Raw genomic sequence first — 16,518 nt, 5'->3', positions numbered from 1 at the left:
TCAGTGTACCGAATGCTGTAGACAGGGAGAGACAGAGAGAGAGAGACCAAGACAGAGATAAAGAGAGAGAGAGAGAAAGAGAGAGAGATAAAGAGAGAGAGAAAAAAAAGAGAGAGAGAGAGAGAGAGAGAGAGAGAGAGAGAGAGAGAGAGAGAGAGAGAGAGAGAGAGAGAGAGAGAGAAAAAGATACAGAGAGAGAGAGTACCATATTACACAATTGTAAATCCAGACACTCTGGTACATAGTGCATCGCCCACACAACCAGTGCTGCTGCGCTTATCAGCTCAGTACAGATTAGTATAGAGGACTAGAGACTTGCCCCTCTTCTCTGAGCTAAACCTGCAGGCTGGGACTGTATGTCTGGTCTTGTCCAGGGCTGCTCTCTTGAGCTGGGACAGATCATTCTGTCATGGGCCTGCTCACTCTCCCTCTCCCTCTTCTTCTCTCTGGGGATGTAGCCCTCAAAATACAACCTGACATCATTTTCCCACTTCCCTTGGCTGTAGTGTAGTTGATCCCTCAAGATCAACTAGAAAATAGTGGTATATTTTGTCTAATTTGGTTACTTGATGGTCTAATTATGCTTATGTATCAACACCACCTTATAAACACTCCAATGTTAACTCATATTACAACAGTATCCCTTTCTGAAGACGTTGCTTGCATTAAATCATTTAAATGTCACTTTATTATGTTGTAATCCAATATATAGTTTGTATATTTTAATCACAATAATAAAATTCAAAAGTGGGTTGAACCACAGGATGTAGCCTATAGTTCTTATAGGATGTACCATTTATTTAGAGTTGATTTAAAACAGAGGAAACCGTTTCCATTGTTTGCTACACTTATAAGTTCACCTCCAATGAGGCAATGTCCCAAAAAGCCTAACAATTCTAAAACAGAAAGACAGTTCTTTGATAAAGCAGTGCTTCTAAAACATAGAAAGTGTTCTGTGAGAATAGCCTCTGTGTATATGAGTATGTTTCCTTTGCATTGCACGCTCCTGATATGAAACACTTTCTCTTGGGTTGGATAGGGGGTACCCATCCATCCGTGCCACCACAGCTAAAAGGCAGTGTAAACCGAGGAGGGACAGGGTAGTGGACGAGGTGGAGATCAGGGTTATCAGAGTTTAGCTGTCCATCATCTGGGCAGGTATTCCAGTGGAAGGCCTGTGTGGTTGCTGTCCCGGAGAGCCTGGTCCACCGCATGGATCAGTCTATCTATCAGTCCTCTCATGTCGGGTGTGAAGGGGTCGAAGGTGGGCTGCCGGACCCCGGAACGTTTGAAGTGTCCATCCTGGTTGCTCTCGGCACACAGCAGTTTGTCCTCTGTCACTGTGGTGTTGAGGAAGGAGGTGATGGATCGTAGCTGGGGCACCAACGCTGTCTGGAGTTCCTCAAAGTGGACCACTAGGACTCGCCGGCCGAACCGCAGCCAGTCCAGTACGTGCGACGCCCACCAGGAGGCGTAGCTGCCTACAAACTCAGGCCACTCTACAAGGGGGGAGCATATTATAGTACTTTTCAGAAAGAACAATGTCAACTCACACAATGCAGACAGACACACAGACCCTCCCTCCTGCAATAAAAAAAAACGGTCCCAGGAGATCTCCTACTTTGGCTGGTGTACTATACTGTACATGACTAATACATGCCACAATCAAACCCAGATTCCAGGCTGGCTCTGTACCTTTGGTCTTCCAGTGATGATCAGAGGCGTATCCCAGATGTCCTGCACACTTCCTGTTGAACTCAGCCATGAGGGAACGGTACGGGCTCCTGATCAGCAGGATGACAGAGTCGTACATCTCTATCTCTCTCTTCCCACTCTCATGTGTTTTCACACAGATGGTCCGACCACTCTTCCAGTAATCCTTCTCGCCTTTGAAGCCTACACAACACCAAGACACAGATGCACAAACCATATGGGAAATATTTTGTTTTCGTCATTGGCCGTATAGGTCAAGCCAGACAGAGGGGTATGGATGATTACTTCATTTTTTTAAATCTTGAATTTATTATGGACTGAGGCAAATAGCTGGATCTGCACAACAGGCCAAGGACAGAAGTGGCTGTACAGTATAGGAGCTGACCTCTGTTGTAAAGGGTTCCATCAAAGTAGTAGCTGCCTGTGTAGTATCCTGTGGCCAACTCTATGAGGTGTCTGACCCAGGTGTTGCCTGCTCCTGGGAAGCTGGAGAGCGCTACCAATGAACTGGACTTCTCCGGTAGGAACTTCCTCTCTGTGCATCTGGAGTCTGGGAGAAAGAAGGAATTTAACATTTTAAATCAGGATGGGAATTGTACATAGTCTGCTCAGAAACGTACTGAATTGCAGAAACACAATTTTAACATCTTGAGTGGAATTGCGTGGTGCAAAGTGGAGTTTGGTGTCATGCCGGATTGGTGCTTAAAATTATTTCACAAGGTTGGCTGTATTGGATTTGAAGGAAGAATGCTTTTTTGGTTGTTTGACCGTGTTACCTTGGACAGGTGTCTGGTAGACCTGGTAGAAGCGCTGGAGGGTTGATGGTAAGGAGGCCTCAGTGGTGTTGCTCTGTGAACAGTGCTCCTCCTCAGTCGGCTCATGGAGAGTGAAGTCAGGAGTAGCGTAACCACAGAAACAGTCCGAACTCCTCAGCATAGCCAGAGGAAACTCCTAAGGCCAGGCAAATGTGGTCACACTTCAAACAAACTAAAACGTATAATGGGTTTATAAGACATTCAAAAAGTCTTCATAAGCACGTCATAAATGCTGAAACAATTTATTTATAAGTATTGTTATACTGTAACATCCTGACAACGGCACCCTAGGGGTCCAACCTTGTTCATGCAGGCCTCTATGCAGGACTGGGAGGTGAGGTTGGGCTGGAGCACATGGACCAGAGATGTAGAGGAGCTGTTCTCAGGCTCCCTGAAGCAGCCGCGGTAGCGCACGTTCCTGTCTGCAAACACAGAAGAGGTAGTTTGCACAGCTGCAAGTCTTAACCATATGGCTTCAATACAGACCTATAACATACCTGAACATTCCCTGTAAGCAGAGCCCTAGACGTGTCTGTGTAGGTGTGTAACAGATGTGTGTTCTCCTGACAATGAATGCGATGCTTTATCAGCTTGACTCAATCTCCTGCTGTTCCCCAGCTCTCAGATTGGACCAGGTCCCTGATACTCACATCTCCTCTGGCCTGGAAGCACATCCTCCACCGTGAACACTGACAGGCGCCCAACACCTCCACAGGGGGAGCCTTTCTCCCCTTTACAGTCCAAGCTACACTCCTCGTCTCTCACACGCAGGCTGGTGATGTGGTTGCCACAGTAACACTCCGACCCATACTCCAGACCAGCAAACTGGTAGCCACTGTAATAAATGACATTCAGATAGATATAAAACTCTGGTAAAAGTTTGCATCAACTCACAAAGTATTCACAACACATCTGTAATCACTAAACAATCTGGTTCTTTGTAAAAAATAAACGTATTTCATATATTGACTTCCTAAAAAGTCTTATTTTTCAAGAGTAATCTTTGTCTATAACTATGCTGAACCATACGTGTATCACGAGAACATACAGTATGTTAATAATGAATTCAACAGCAATGCAAATGCAGCACACTCCTCAACCCTAGGGGTTAATTAGGGGAGCACTGAATGTCTCGCTCCCTTTGCTCTGCTACACAATTAATACTGACAGAGACTGAAGCAGCCTGCCTGCCTGTCGCTCCCTAGTCCCTCACAGTAGATCTCTCCATCTCTCCAACCCCCCCTCCTCAACTCCTTCAACATCTTCCCTGGGAGACCAGAGACTACAACACTCCTCACTGCTCCTCTGCTCACACATCCTTAATTCGGAGGCTTCAATTTCTCAGCCTGGGACAAACCAGCTAGTGCTCTGCTCCTGCAACTGTAGGTCTGTGCTTACTCTCTTCCCCCCAAACTCTCTTCCATTACTAGTTAATACAAGTAAAGTATTGTGGAACTCCTCGGGTGAGTCTATGCCTATCAGTGGTGGGACGTCAGGGCCAGCAAGGCCTTCTCTGCTGGCCTAAACATCATCAGAATATAAAAAAATGTAAAATAAATTTTCCCACAAATACGTGTTAAATTATTCCCCAGAGTAAGAGTTATACTCTTCATTTCATAGCTTTCCTCTTGGTTGCACTGCTTCCAGCCCCAGGTTGAGATTTGGAGGGCTGGTCTTTATGTTAGATCTTTTATCCAATCATATTCAGCCATCATGTTTTGCCAGGGTTCTAAAATCTGCCCTCAGGCCTTCAGAATCAACAGTGCCGGCGCTTGTAGTTTAAAGTGAATGGAGATTAAAATTTAGTGTCAACCAATCAGCTTTAGAGATGGCTATTGTCCGCCTGCTGGCTGGTTCCAGTGTTACACAGAAGCCAGCTAGCAGGCGTAAGTGCGTGCACGTCTTTTGATTGGATTACCAATATCGAGAGGCAGGTCCTATATGGGCAGGTCTATGCAAACCTCAGAACTACAAAACTGAATTTGATAAACTAATTAATTTGCGTACTACTAAGCTGTTTTTTTTAACCCACAATGGCGGAAGGAGGAGAAGATATCGATTTGGTCGAGGATATAATTATAACGCCATTCTCAAGACAAACTTTTCAAGAAAAGTTAGACATTGTCAGGAGAGGTCGCCAGACGCCGACGCTACAAAGCCTGTCACAGGCGGGAAAGGGGTTCGTTCGCCACTTCCAAAGTTCCAACTACGAGCGCTATCAATGGCTCACAGGCTCCGAGAAGCACTGCAAACTGTAATGCTGGGAATGCCTATTATTACAATTGAGCGAGAGAGGCGCAGGTTCAGTCAAATCTACGATGACACAGCGCGCATCTCAAATTCACCCAGCGCATGCAGAGGCCCAGCACAAGGAGACCCTCACACATACTACCAACAACTCCACAGCAATATTCTGGACAACATTATTTGCCAGATACGACACAAGTTTCAAGACCACGAAAAATGTATGTTTCTCTCCCTCCTGGACCCCCAGCACTTTCAGACCTACCGGAAAAAAATCCTGCAAACAGCCTTCTCCAGTTTAACAGAGAGACACGGAACACTGTTCGACCTATCCAAGCTAAAAACAAAACAGAACTGACTGTAATGTATGCTATGACTGATTTTTAAGGGAAAAGTCCATCTGATCTCCTTGATTTCCTTAAGCAGAAAAATTGAATGAGGACAAGGGGCAACTTTACACATTGGCATGTTTGACAGTGACTATCCCAGTGTCCACGGCTTCAGTCGAGCGGTCATTCTCGGCCTTAAAGCGAATCGAAACCTATTCCAGAAATGCTACTGGACAGACTCGGCTTTCAGCATTAGCCTCCATGTCGATAGAAAATTACTTATTGGTGGAACTAAAACTACAGATAGACTGTACAATGGCTCACAGGCTCCAAGAAGCACTGCAAACTGTACTGCTGGGAATGCCTATTATTTGCAAGTGATAGATTTGGTGTTTGGAGCCACACTGGCTTTGCAAGTTTGAGTTGTCTAACCAAGGCAGCAATGAGACACGGCTGGGCACTTACAAGCAATGGTGCTTTTAAAAACTTTTGGGGACACCCGAGTGGATCTACAGCTCAACGAACAAGCGCGCAGGGCAACGGGAGCTGCACAATGAAAAGGTATTGTACTCTTCCCCTGCAATTCTATGAATAAAAATGTCAATTTCAAGGTGACGCAACGCCTGGTTTTATACTGCGTTTCTGTCTAAATGTATAGTGTCTAGAGCCATGGCATCATAATGATGGTAATAAGAGGTGGATTAATTCGGGTGGGACTGTGTATGACCTCACTGAAGGCCCAGCCCCCAGGCCCACGGCACGCCACTGATGCCTATGCTATGCTAATTGTATGGTCTGCCTACCTGTGGGTGCATTCCAGATACACCGATTCTGTGCAGTTTAATCTGCAGGGATTATAGGAGGGGAATGGGGGTTATATACTTGTCACCTTCTGACCTTAGTTCCTTTGTTTTGTATTTTGTTTTAGTATGGTCAGGGCGTCAGTTGGGTGGGTTGTCTATGTTAGTTTGTCTATGATTTTCTATTTCTGTGTTTGGCCTGGTATGGTTCTTAATCAGAGGCAGCTGTCAATCATTGTCCCTGATTGAGAACCATATTTAGGGAGCCTGTTTTCCATTGTGTTTTGTGGGTGGTTGTTTCCTGTTTAGTGTTTTTGTTTCACCTTTCAGGACTGGTTGTTTGTTGTTTTTGTCGTTTTGTCTAGTGTTGCATATTTCATTAAATAATATGAACACTTACCACGCTGCACCTTGGTCCTCCTCTCCTTCCCCAGACGACAAGCGTTACAATAATGTTGATGATATGCTCCTGAGATGTGAAATACTTCCTGTGTTATGAAAGATCTGATAATAGTGTGTTGAGGCAGGATGGAGAGACAATTACCTCGCTGAGCAGGTATCCTGGCACATGGTGCTGGTCATTTTGCGGAAATCAGTGGATACAGATCCTCTCAAAGCCCGCTCCTTGGAATTGTCCAGGAAGCAGCCCATGTAAGAACCTTGCCATGAGAGCAAACAAACACACATACATAAAATAGCAAATCATTAGTTACAGGTTAAGTAATTTGTCATTGTGTTACTTCATTTTGTCAACCACTTTTTCAGGTAGTGTCTCCAAAACTTGAGACAGCTAATTTATAGAATACAATAGCCCTTCAGAATCTCCATTCTCAATGGCAGAGAATAATTTTCCTAATTTCTGGGATAGGTAGGTACCTTTTTGAGGCACATTCCTCCTGGGGGTGCTCCTCTCCACCTGTGACATATCCTTCTCCGTCATCAGGCTGTGGAACCAGCGCCGCCGCAGGTGTCGGATCTCCAGATTCCTCGACATGAGCCAGCGTGTTCCAGTCCTGTTGTCCAACGGGCTCCCAGGCTGGTACCCCTGTCCCCTGGACATGATCTGTGAGCTCCTGTCCCTGTAGCCTCCTAGCCTCACGGGTGGCATCCCCAGGGCCCAGGGTGGTGAGGGTAAGGAGGGCAGGGAGGACAGTGGAGGGCTGGTGGCCCCTCGCTGGGTCACCACCAGGTTGGCCCGTTGGAGCAGCAGGACGCTCCCTGCCATGATGTAGGCCACACCCAGGAAGAGCAGGAACAGCTGGGTCCTCCGGAGGAAATGCTGCAGTCTGTAGAGGGGCTTGGCCATCGATCCCCTCTTTATCTCAGCCTGCCGCTGGCTTCAAACATATACAGAGCTCTGGTGTAAAGCATTCTATCTCAGTAACATACTCTCTTGTCTAGTCATCTCAGCAATACGATTATTGTAGACTACAATACTTCTCACCACGAGAGGAATAGGAATCAGGAGTTGGTGGAGCCTAGTCGTTAAATGTCCTTAGATGTACCTCGACCATGATCCACTCAAGCAAGAGGTTCCGCTCCATAGCTTGTTGCTGTACGTATCTTGACTGTAATGCGAAGACACAGCCTCTTGAATCAGGATGATTCAGCCCACCTTCTCCAGAGCCAATGGAAGGCAGTCTGAATGAGGTCAAGGTTCAGCTTTCTCTTCTTATCCTCAAAGATGAAACTACAGATAGGAGACACAGGAGAAATATTGTGTTACTGAGGCAGAGTGGTTATGGTTGTATATATCTCTATTATAAAGGAGAGGAGGTGAGCCTAAGTAAGTCACCAATTCCTCCTCTACAAGTTGGCAAACTATAAGTTCCATGTCTACTTGTTTACAATACGTAGTTGACATGCATGACACAAAACCAATTGCCTGAATGGTCTCAAAACTAGATCCTTCTCTTGTCCGCGTAACCTCTCACCTTCATCTCAGACTCAGCTTTGGAATACGGCCCAGTCCTAAACAAAGGCTTGACATGTGGTGGCTTTCTTTCTCGCCAGCACCAAGGGAGACCAGGGTGGAATGGAAATAAGCTTAGAGAAACATTCTTTCCATGAGTTTATAGAGTAACTAGCAGATGCAAGTTTTCCTTCACAAAAATAATAGTTTTAGTAGCGTTAGCCAGTGATGACATTACGTTTTTTTTTACAAGAATGACTTATTTCCCCCACAATGTGAGATTCTCTGTGTCATCATCTAATCCATTACTTTCTGACATGAACCAACAGTGTGAGGTCAACACATTTAGCTCAGTCAGCTTTTCAACCCCCTCCCTTTCAGCAATAACATACTTGTATTTGAAGGAACCAGATTGCAATCGTCAATCTCAACTGGGCCATACAATACTTTTAAACCTTGTGTTTCATTATAGAGGTAATGCCAGTTTTCCACTGAGTTGTGGGTTGCATCTTCTTTCTTGAAAATTAATAAAACATAGGAACCCTGCAGTTTAAAGCTAAACCTTTCACTAATGAATGTAGATTATTTCTCAAACAAAGCACATTTTAACCAGGACTTTACAATTTAAGGCATTAATCACATGCAAAATAGGCTACTTTGAAAAGGAGAATAAACTTTAAAACCAGATTCAAGAAGTATAGGAAGGCTGGCAATAAAGCACTGTCGTGACTAAGAGAGCCTTTACAGACAGATACATTTATCCTTCCAAAAACCAGCCAAATCTCTTAATAAGTTTCAGGACAAGATAAATCTCTTGCAGGGTCAGACAAATCTCTCGAATTTTCATCCAAATTCATATCCTGATATGCCAGACAGAGCTCCCTCTTACACATTTTTATTTGTTTTGCCTCAGAGGAACTGCCTCGCCTCAGAGGAACTGCCTTGCCCCAGGCAAGCACTGAGGCACTTCTTTAGTTGCTCTTCTTTGTTTTTCTTTTCATGTTGCTCCATACTTCCTGGAACCTACGGACTGTCTTCAGGTGCAGTACAGACGAGGTGATTATCATAAACATAGTCGAGCTCTAGAGTAAGCGCCCTTTCATATGTTTTAGCCTACTTTCACATCTTAGACAATCTTGTACATTTTGCCAGTTTGAATTTTGTTTTTTTCCAATAAATAAACCTTACTGTGGCATTTCTGCAAATTATTTTATTTTTGTGACCAAATTTACATAAATGTATTTGTTTTTATAAGACAGAAGCATCAGTCCAAGAGAATAAGTTATTTGTATGTATATATTTCTGTAAATTCTGACCCAGATTTTAGGGTATGAGCCGAGACTATGCTAAACCAAGGACAGCCTCTGCATTCGTGACCTGTGTGGAATACACTCAGCCACTCCTGAGAGTGGTCCAGGGCCGGCACTTACCAATCCTTTAAGAGCCAGCCAGAAAGGGATATATATGTAGTGCTGCATTAATATTTTGTTAGTAAATGGAACATCTTGGGTTATATACACTTTGTTTTTCATTTCCATTTGCAGATTGATGGACCAAGCCATAAACAAGCCACAGTCACTAAAAAACACTCAATAAATGGCTGCAAAAATGATTGCAAATGCCACATCCTGAACACTTTTTTATTGACTACTGAAATAAAATGGATCCATGTGTAAAGAATGAGTATCTGCACCAAGCTCTGCTGCAACGATACTTGTAGTGTATTTATTGAAGAACACATGGTTATACCTGCAAGTGTGTTTAGCAGAAAGCTTTAACTGCAGTTACAGAATGTTCTGTTGTAATATTTTGCTTCATCTGTCTATAGCTGATGTTGGAAATGGTATGAATCCCCTACTGGGTCTTCTATTGAATTTGTATTGAAGATTAATATTTTTGTAAATCTATGATCCAAAATAGCACAAAGTTGTTATTTTTTCCTTCATCCTTTATATAGCCAGTTATGGCTTTGAGGAGGACATGTTTGTCTTCTGTCTACTCCACATGTGACTGGTGGCATGCTGGCATAATACCTGATCCTCTGACACATTGATTTCCACCTCCATTTTCCCAACCCTGACAACTAGTCTCCAACCATTCTCCCTTGCAACCTTCCACCATTCCCCTTTTCCTACAATGGCCCCAGCTGCTGAACTCAAATGCCCAGGAGGCTGTAGCTTGTGATCCACCCTGGAACACAAATCAGCTCACACAAACAGCCCACTGAATACCCCATTCAATACTAGATTGGATGGAGAGGGGTGGTGTGTGTGTGTGTGCGTACAAGAGAGAGGGGGGGGTCTTTCTCTTGGTGTTTGTGGAAAGAAAACAGAGGGAGACATTCTCCACTGAGGGCTATGTAATGATCTGATGTGTCTTGGGCATTAACCTAGCACCAATAAGGACTCACACTTCGATGTTGTATCATATTTAAATTGGTTTTGAATTGAGACTCTGCGGTAGAGCCCTTTCTAAATGCCATTATAAGTTGGGAAAAAGTGGGACCCTTTATATGAGGAAAGATTTGCCAAAAAATCATAGGTTAAATTTCAACTGATCAAAAACAATCTACTATCAATAATTCCACTTGTTTGCATCATGTAGATCTTCGCATGGCCTCGATGCATTATTTATACATCACATCAATTTACAATAACCTACAACAACCCTTTTAAATCACCAAAGTCACATTTGGGGCCATGTTTTCAATTGCCGTTCAGTAGTCTAAAAAGTTCACGGGTTAGACCATGCACAAATGACTTATTAACACGTTAAAACATCAACATATAATCATTCCTAAATCAATACAGCTCCACAATGACAAACATACTGTAGGTCTTACCATAACGCCAGTATCTCGATAGTAGGCTAGGCTAAAACAAACGAACGAAAAACGAATCATTAACAAAAGCTACATGTTAAACAAATTCTGCACATCCTTCATAAATGGCATCCGAGTGTTCAGTCCTTCAGTGTTTCTGAGTCGAACTGGCGCTCATCATTGTATGTGGCGATGTTTATGTCTCTTCGTCGGCCTCATCTCATTCTTTTTATTTTCACATGTAATGCCTTCTAACGCGAAGTCATTATAAAAACATGAATCCCGATATGTTGCCTCGGTCACACACACAGCAGAGCAGCATCACGTTTGTCTCTATTCGCGCACAGACCCAACTGTTTAACCGGACAGAGACAGGGATACAGCGCGCATGCTCTTCAAGGATACTCCTCACAGCTCACTGGGGGTTCGATGTGCACTGTGCACGTTTTCCACATTGTCTGCCTAATACAGCGTAATCCTTCATTCTATTACATTCGATAATATTTACATTATTTGTAAGAATCATATAAAATATAAAAAAATAAGTATATTTACTTTCTGTCATCACATTCATTGTGATATCAATTAGGCTCCATCATGGAACATTGTCCTTAATTTGTTTAAATACTGTGATTCTAGATAGGTGCCCCTGGTTTTACAGACACCTATTATTAATGTCTGTGAAATATCGGTGAAAATAGAGATTGGCTTCTGGTCTTTTTTTGCTGTAGATTGGAAGTTTCCTATGGCAAGGGAATATGTGTGGCTTGCATTTGAAATATGAGACTCCAACAGCTGCATCGGTGTTATGACATCGATGGATCAAAGAGATCAGCGCTACCCTGAAATTACAAACGGAGTGGAAGGGGTGCAGCTGTGGATGCTACATTGTCAGTTTGTAGTGCTAGTCTATTAGGCTAGGTTCAGGCCAATTCTGATATTTTCTCACTAATTGGTCTATTGGCCAATCAGATCAGCTCTGAAAAAGATCTGATGTGGAAAGATTAGATGTGATTGGTCAAAAAACCAATTAGTGGGAAACATATCAGAATTGGGCTGCCTGTGTAAACACGGCCTGACTGACCTGTTAATGAGAATGGTTAGGACATAGGAGAGGGAAGTCTTTCTGCTGGCGTCGCTTGTTTACCTTGTTTACACACACACACACACACACACACACACACACACACACACACACACACACACACACACACACACACACACACACACACACACACACACACACACACACACACACACACACACACACACACACACACACACACACACACACACACACACACACCAGATGATTGTTTAACTGAATTCTACAGTGGGCTTGGTGCTAATCAATAGGCTTGGTTTTACTGTTGATGGAGAATATAGTGGCTGGAGAAGGAACAGGTCTTAGCGCAATTAGAAATGGATAGTTATAGTACTGATCAGATAGAGCCTCACACTGCAGCTCTGGCCATTGCTCCCTGTCTCCCCTGCTAGATGGAACTAGTTCATCCCTGTGTGGTTGGGTCGTAATGAACACACTGATTACTTTTCCTAATTAGAAACAGACACACGGAAAGGGTCTCTGTATAGAACAGCAGGTGAAGTATTAGTGTAAAACATCTCACCCGTCACAGATCGTCACTGCAGTGCAAACTCCCACACACCTCTCCCATGGGTATATGAGCTTCATGCTGTATGACCTTCATGCTATCTTGAGCCTTTGGAGAAGGTCTCGTATTTACACTTCCATTTCACACTGTACAGTCATTCTGCTCATATCGACAAAAAAGCTCATTTATTACCCAGAGTGCCTTGTGTCAATGTGCACAACACCCTGCAAACTACAAGTACTGTAATTACAGCTGACGGTGCCTGGCACCGACCACAGCCTTGACAGAGGTATGCAGTCATATAAAACCTAATTAATATCAGATGTTAATGGATGCCTCTGCTTTGCCCTTGATGCAGATGAGAAAACCCTATAACTGTCGCAGGGACAGAGAATTAGCATAGCTCCTGATGTACCCCAGGCTGGAATGAACTCTCCAGAACTCTAAGGGTTCTAATTAAATCAAGAGGCAGAGATCTGTTCCCAGTTTTTCTAAAGTTATCTAACTGGATTTCGCCTATCGAATAGGATTAAAAGCATAGAAATAGAACAAATAGAATGGGAGTCCCCATTCAATCCAATGATTCATCTGTTCTATTCATTCTATTTCTATGCATTCAATCCTTTCCGATGGGTGAAATTCAGATAGATACATTTAGAAAAACTGGGCCCAGGGGATAAAGAGGATTAATGTTAGGAGGCCTCTGTAAAGTCGACTATACCTCACCCTGGGTCTGGATTAACACCTTCTATACACTACAGGTTACCATCCATGCATGCAGGCTGCATATATAACACGGATATAAGACACAAAGGCTTATAGCAAGCGTTCCTTGGCTTTATATTACCGTCTATAAGCAAATAGAGTACAATGTATCTGACTCTAGTCTGTACACGGACTGCCTGCCAGTGACAGATATATTCATCAGTTTGCCGTGCAGTAATGTCCAAGATAATGTGTTTGTCATCTGGTCCGGACATACAAATCAGCTTATCCCCAGGGGCTAAACTGAATGAAGCAATGCATATTAGTAATGAATGAATCCAGGGCTAACTCAGTTCAACATTGACCTCCTTTACTATATGAAATGTCAGAGTTGACATATCGTGGCAGTTCGGAGTTACAGGATATGTTTTTATTATGTTTGTTTTTAGCCCCCCCCACCCTCCTCACTCAACCTCCATGTTTGTTAGCATCCATCGGCTATTTCTCTCTGCCCTTTTTGCTTTGTTTGCATTCAGTCAGAGTACATTCACACGCCAGGAATGAAAGGGAGGGAGAGTTTTTGCCCTCTAGTTACCTGCAGGGATGGACTGAAACAGTGCCGCTTGAGTTGGCCTTTTATCATACAATGAGCCAAGAGTGATATGTCTGTCTATTGGTGCCAAGGGCGAAGGGGGAACTGAACTTTAAAGTCAGCTTTCCACACTCACTTGACCATAGAGCAGTCACTTGGACGGAGCTGAGTGATTGGATGCTTGCCTCAGTCCATGCTCTAATTTAGCCATTTAGACTCTTCTCCTTCTCAGACTCTGTTTCATCACTGCCTGCCTGGTCTGCACTCTTCGTGTAATGTTTTGTTTTGGATAATCTCAAATGTAAAAGGGATGGATGCGTTGCAAATAATGTTTTTGTTGTTGCTTGATGACTATCATTTGTAAACTCTGGCATGTGGGCCAGAGATGCAATTTGTTTTATGGTGCCTTGTTACTTAGCTTTACATTTTTTGCTGGTAAACACATTAGTTGCAATGAGATTAAATGACATTGCTATAAATTGCTATTACATGTACCTCTCATTAGTGGGGGAGATGAATGCTGCTTTTAGTGGAGCTGGCTTAGTCTGATAGATGTGTCCATGTTGTTGATCCAGCATTAATGAAGTTATTAGTATGGACACTGGTAATGCAGGCTAATTTCTATTTCTACTGTGACATAATGGATTTGAGGCTCTGGATCAAGAAACTAGAACGAATCTGATTGTGTCACATTGATTTTGATGAAGATATGCTGAGATAATGAAGACATCATTCAGCTCCCTGAAATCACTCAGAGCTTAGTTCAAATACTCATCCCCCTTTCAACCCCACAATTGCTTTGATTCTAGATTATACAGAGATGTATCGTTATAGAGACATTCAGATGGAGCCCTTTCATAGACCGGCTGACTCATAGAGACAGAGAGAGGAAAGAGAGCTGTGGGACTCCGTCGGGATGTGAGGGTTGTGCTTGGTTAGGGAGAAGCCTGAGCTGTCACCTCCTCCACTGACATGGTCTCAGGGCAGCAGGGCAGGACTCAGAGCTGGCTGACTGGCTCGAAGTTGGCTGAATGGCTCAGAGCTCAGAGGGTGCAGGGGGGGGGGCAGCAGGCAGCAGGCAGCCAGCAGGTTATCCAGCCGGATCGACAGGTCCACTAGCTGGAGGAGGGTGGTGTCTCTGCAGGCCAACTCCTGTCGGACGTCCTCGCGCAGACTGCAGCGATAATGGTCGATCAGGTCCCTGTCGTTCCATCCCGCGCCGGCAGCCAGTGTCCGAAACTCCAGGGCGAACTCCTGGGCGCTCCTCGTCCCCTGCCTCAGATGGAATAGGCGTTCACCCGCCGTTCTACCCTCGGGTGGGTGGTTGAAGACTGCCTGGAAGCGGTGGGTGAACTCCTCAAACTGGTCCAACGCCCCATCTCCCTCTCTCCACATGGCGTTGGCCCACTTCAGGGCTTTCCCAGTGAGGCCCGAAGGAGCCGGGTGGACGGTTGCCAGGTACAAGTCCAGCTGCAAGAGGAACCCCTGGTAGGTCGCAGCCGTCCCATCATATTCCTGGAGAAGGGAGAGACAAATCCCACTGGAACCAGGAGAAGGAGGGGCGCGTAGTGGAGACCCCAGCTGTGCTGATGGAGGCGCTGGGAGAACTCCCTGTCTCTCCCAGCAGTCCATTGTCTGGACAACGCGGTCCTTGGCGGTGCCAAGATGGTGGAGCATTGTTGCGTGCTCCTGGACGCACTCCTCCACCCCTATACCCGGGGTACCTGCTCCTGCTGACTCCATAAGTTGGGTCCGGTATTCTGACGGCAGTTGTGTCAGACGCAGGAGAGCAAAAACTGTATTTTCAGTTTAATAATAAAAAGTCACCGGAAAACAGAACAATCAATAAATGGGTACAAAACCCGACATACACCTGACATAACGTGCACAAGCACGTTAATAATACCAGACAATGACATGGGGGGAACAGAGGGTTAAATACACAACATGTAAATGATGGATTTGAAACCTGGTGTGTGGGAAGGATAAACAAAACAAATGCAAAATGAAAAGTGGATCGGCGATGGCTGGAAGACTGGTGACGTCGACCGCCGAACGTCGCCCGAACAAGGAGAGGGACCGACATCGGAGGAAGTCGTGACAGGCTCAGAGCTAGCTGACTGGCTCAGAGCTCCACACTCGCTGACAACTGACACTCTCACTTCACTGGCTCACTCAAGCAGTGAGACATGGCAGGGGGACATGGCAGAGAGAGAGAGAGAGAGAGAAGGCTGTGGGGGGATACCCTGAGAGACTATGATGGAAAAGGTCCAGGAGTCATCACATGACCAGGGTTGCTTTCTTTCTGTCATGAAAGGTAGCTGCTGCCTCTGGAAAAAGAGAAAAAACTTGAAATGTGTATATATCTTGTGGATTGTCATGAATAAAATAAATGACCACCTTGCCCTAGCTGTTTCCAACACTACTGTGTTCATCCTGCCAGCTCTACTTTTGTTCTCTTTGCTGAGTTGGACACTGTCATGGTAATTGTTCTGCTTGTTAGATCCACTTAAGAAAAAGCCTGGGGATTCATTTATCAATATTGTGTAGAAACTATTCGAAAATACTACTGACCAATGGAATTTAGAATGTTCGTAAGCATAGAAAAAGTGTGATTTATCAATCCTATGAGTGTCATACGTACAGCGATAGGAGATCATTGTTGATAAATCCCAATTGTTCTCAGCCTCAGTGCTCATGCACAACCTTGGCTATTTGTATTTGAAATGTCTGTAATTAACCACATGTCACACCCTGACCTTAGAGAGACTTTTCATTTCTCTATTTGGTTAGGTCGGGGTGTGATTTGAGTGGGAATTCTAGTTTTTCTATTACTTTGTTGGCTGGGTATGGTTCCCAATCAGAGGCAGCTGTCTATCGTTGTCTCTGATTGGGGATCATACTTAGGCAGCCTGTTTTCCACCTTATTTTGTGGGATCTTGATTTTGTATAGGTGCTGTGTAGCCTGCAGAAC

At 44.4% G+C, this 16,518-nt stretch overlaps 1 protein-coding gene across 1 annotated transcript; it reads right to left on the bottom strand.

Annotated features, from left to right (window-relative positions):
* Nucleotides 1–670: 670 nt before the first annotated feature.
* LOC118397543 (WSC domain-containing protein 1-like) lies at nt 671–11,027 on the bottom strand. Its single transcript, XM_035792425.2, has 10 exons — nt 10,656–11,027; nt 7,346–7,591; nt 6,778–7,238; nt 6,446–6,560; nt 3,179–3,363; nt 2,829–2,950; nt 2,490–2,664; nt 2,099–2,263; nt 1,696–1,896; nt 671–1,499 (listed from the first exon to the last, which is right to left on the bottom strand). Exons 3-10 carry the CDS (start codon nt 7,205–7,207, stop codon nt 1,147–1,149), a joined length of 1,746 nt encoding a protein of 581 aa, XP_035648318.2. The 5' UTR covers nt 7,208–7,238; nt 7,346–7,591; nt 10,656–11,027; the 3' UTR covers nt 671–1,146.
* Between the last annotated feature and the right edge of the window lie 5,491 nt (nt 11,028–16,518).

This window comes from Oncorhynchus keta, chromosome 18 (genome assembly GCF_023373465.1).
Source record: "Oncorhynchus keta strain PuntledgeMale-10-30-2019 chromosome 18, Oket_V2, whole genome shotgun sequence".
In the NCBI taxonomy this organism is placed as follows: domain Eukaryota; kingdom Metazoa; phylum Chordata; class Actinopteri; order Salmoniformes; family Salmonidae; genus Oncorhynchus; species Oncorhynchus keta.
Note: the sequence above shows the minus strand (reverse complement) of the source record. Positions and strands in the feature narration are given on the sequence as shown.

Bases quoted from the DNA above. Each gene is read 5' to 3' on its own strand.
- LOC118397543 (XM_035792425.2), bottom strand. From the start codon at position 7,207: ATGGCCAAGCCCCTCTACAGACTGCAGCATTTCCTCCGGAGGACCCAG. The intron at 2,264-2,489 runs GTAACACGGTCA...TCTTTCTCCCAG, and splicing joins CTACCAGACACCTGTCCAAG to ACTCCAGATGCACAGAGAGG. The intron at 1,897-2,098 runs GTCAGCTCCTAT...GGTGTTGTGTAG, and splicing joins TGGAACCCTTTACAACAGAG to GCTTCAAAGGCGAGAAGGAT.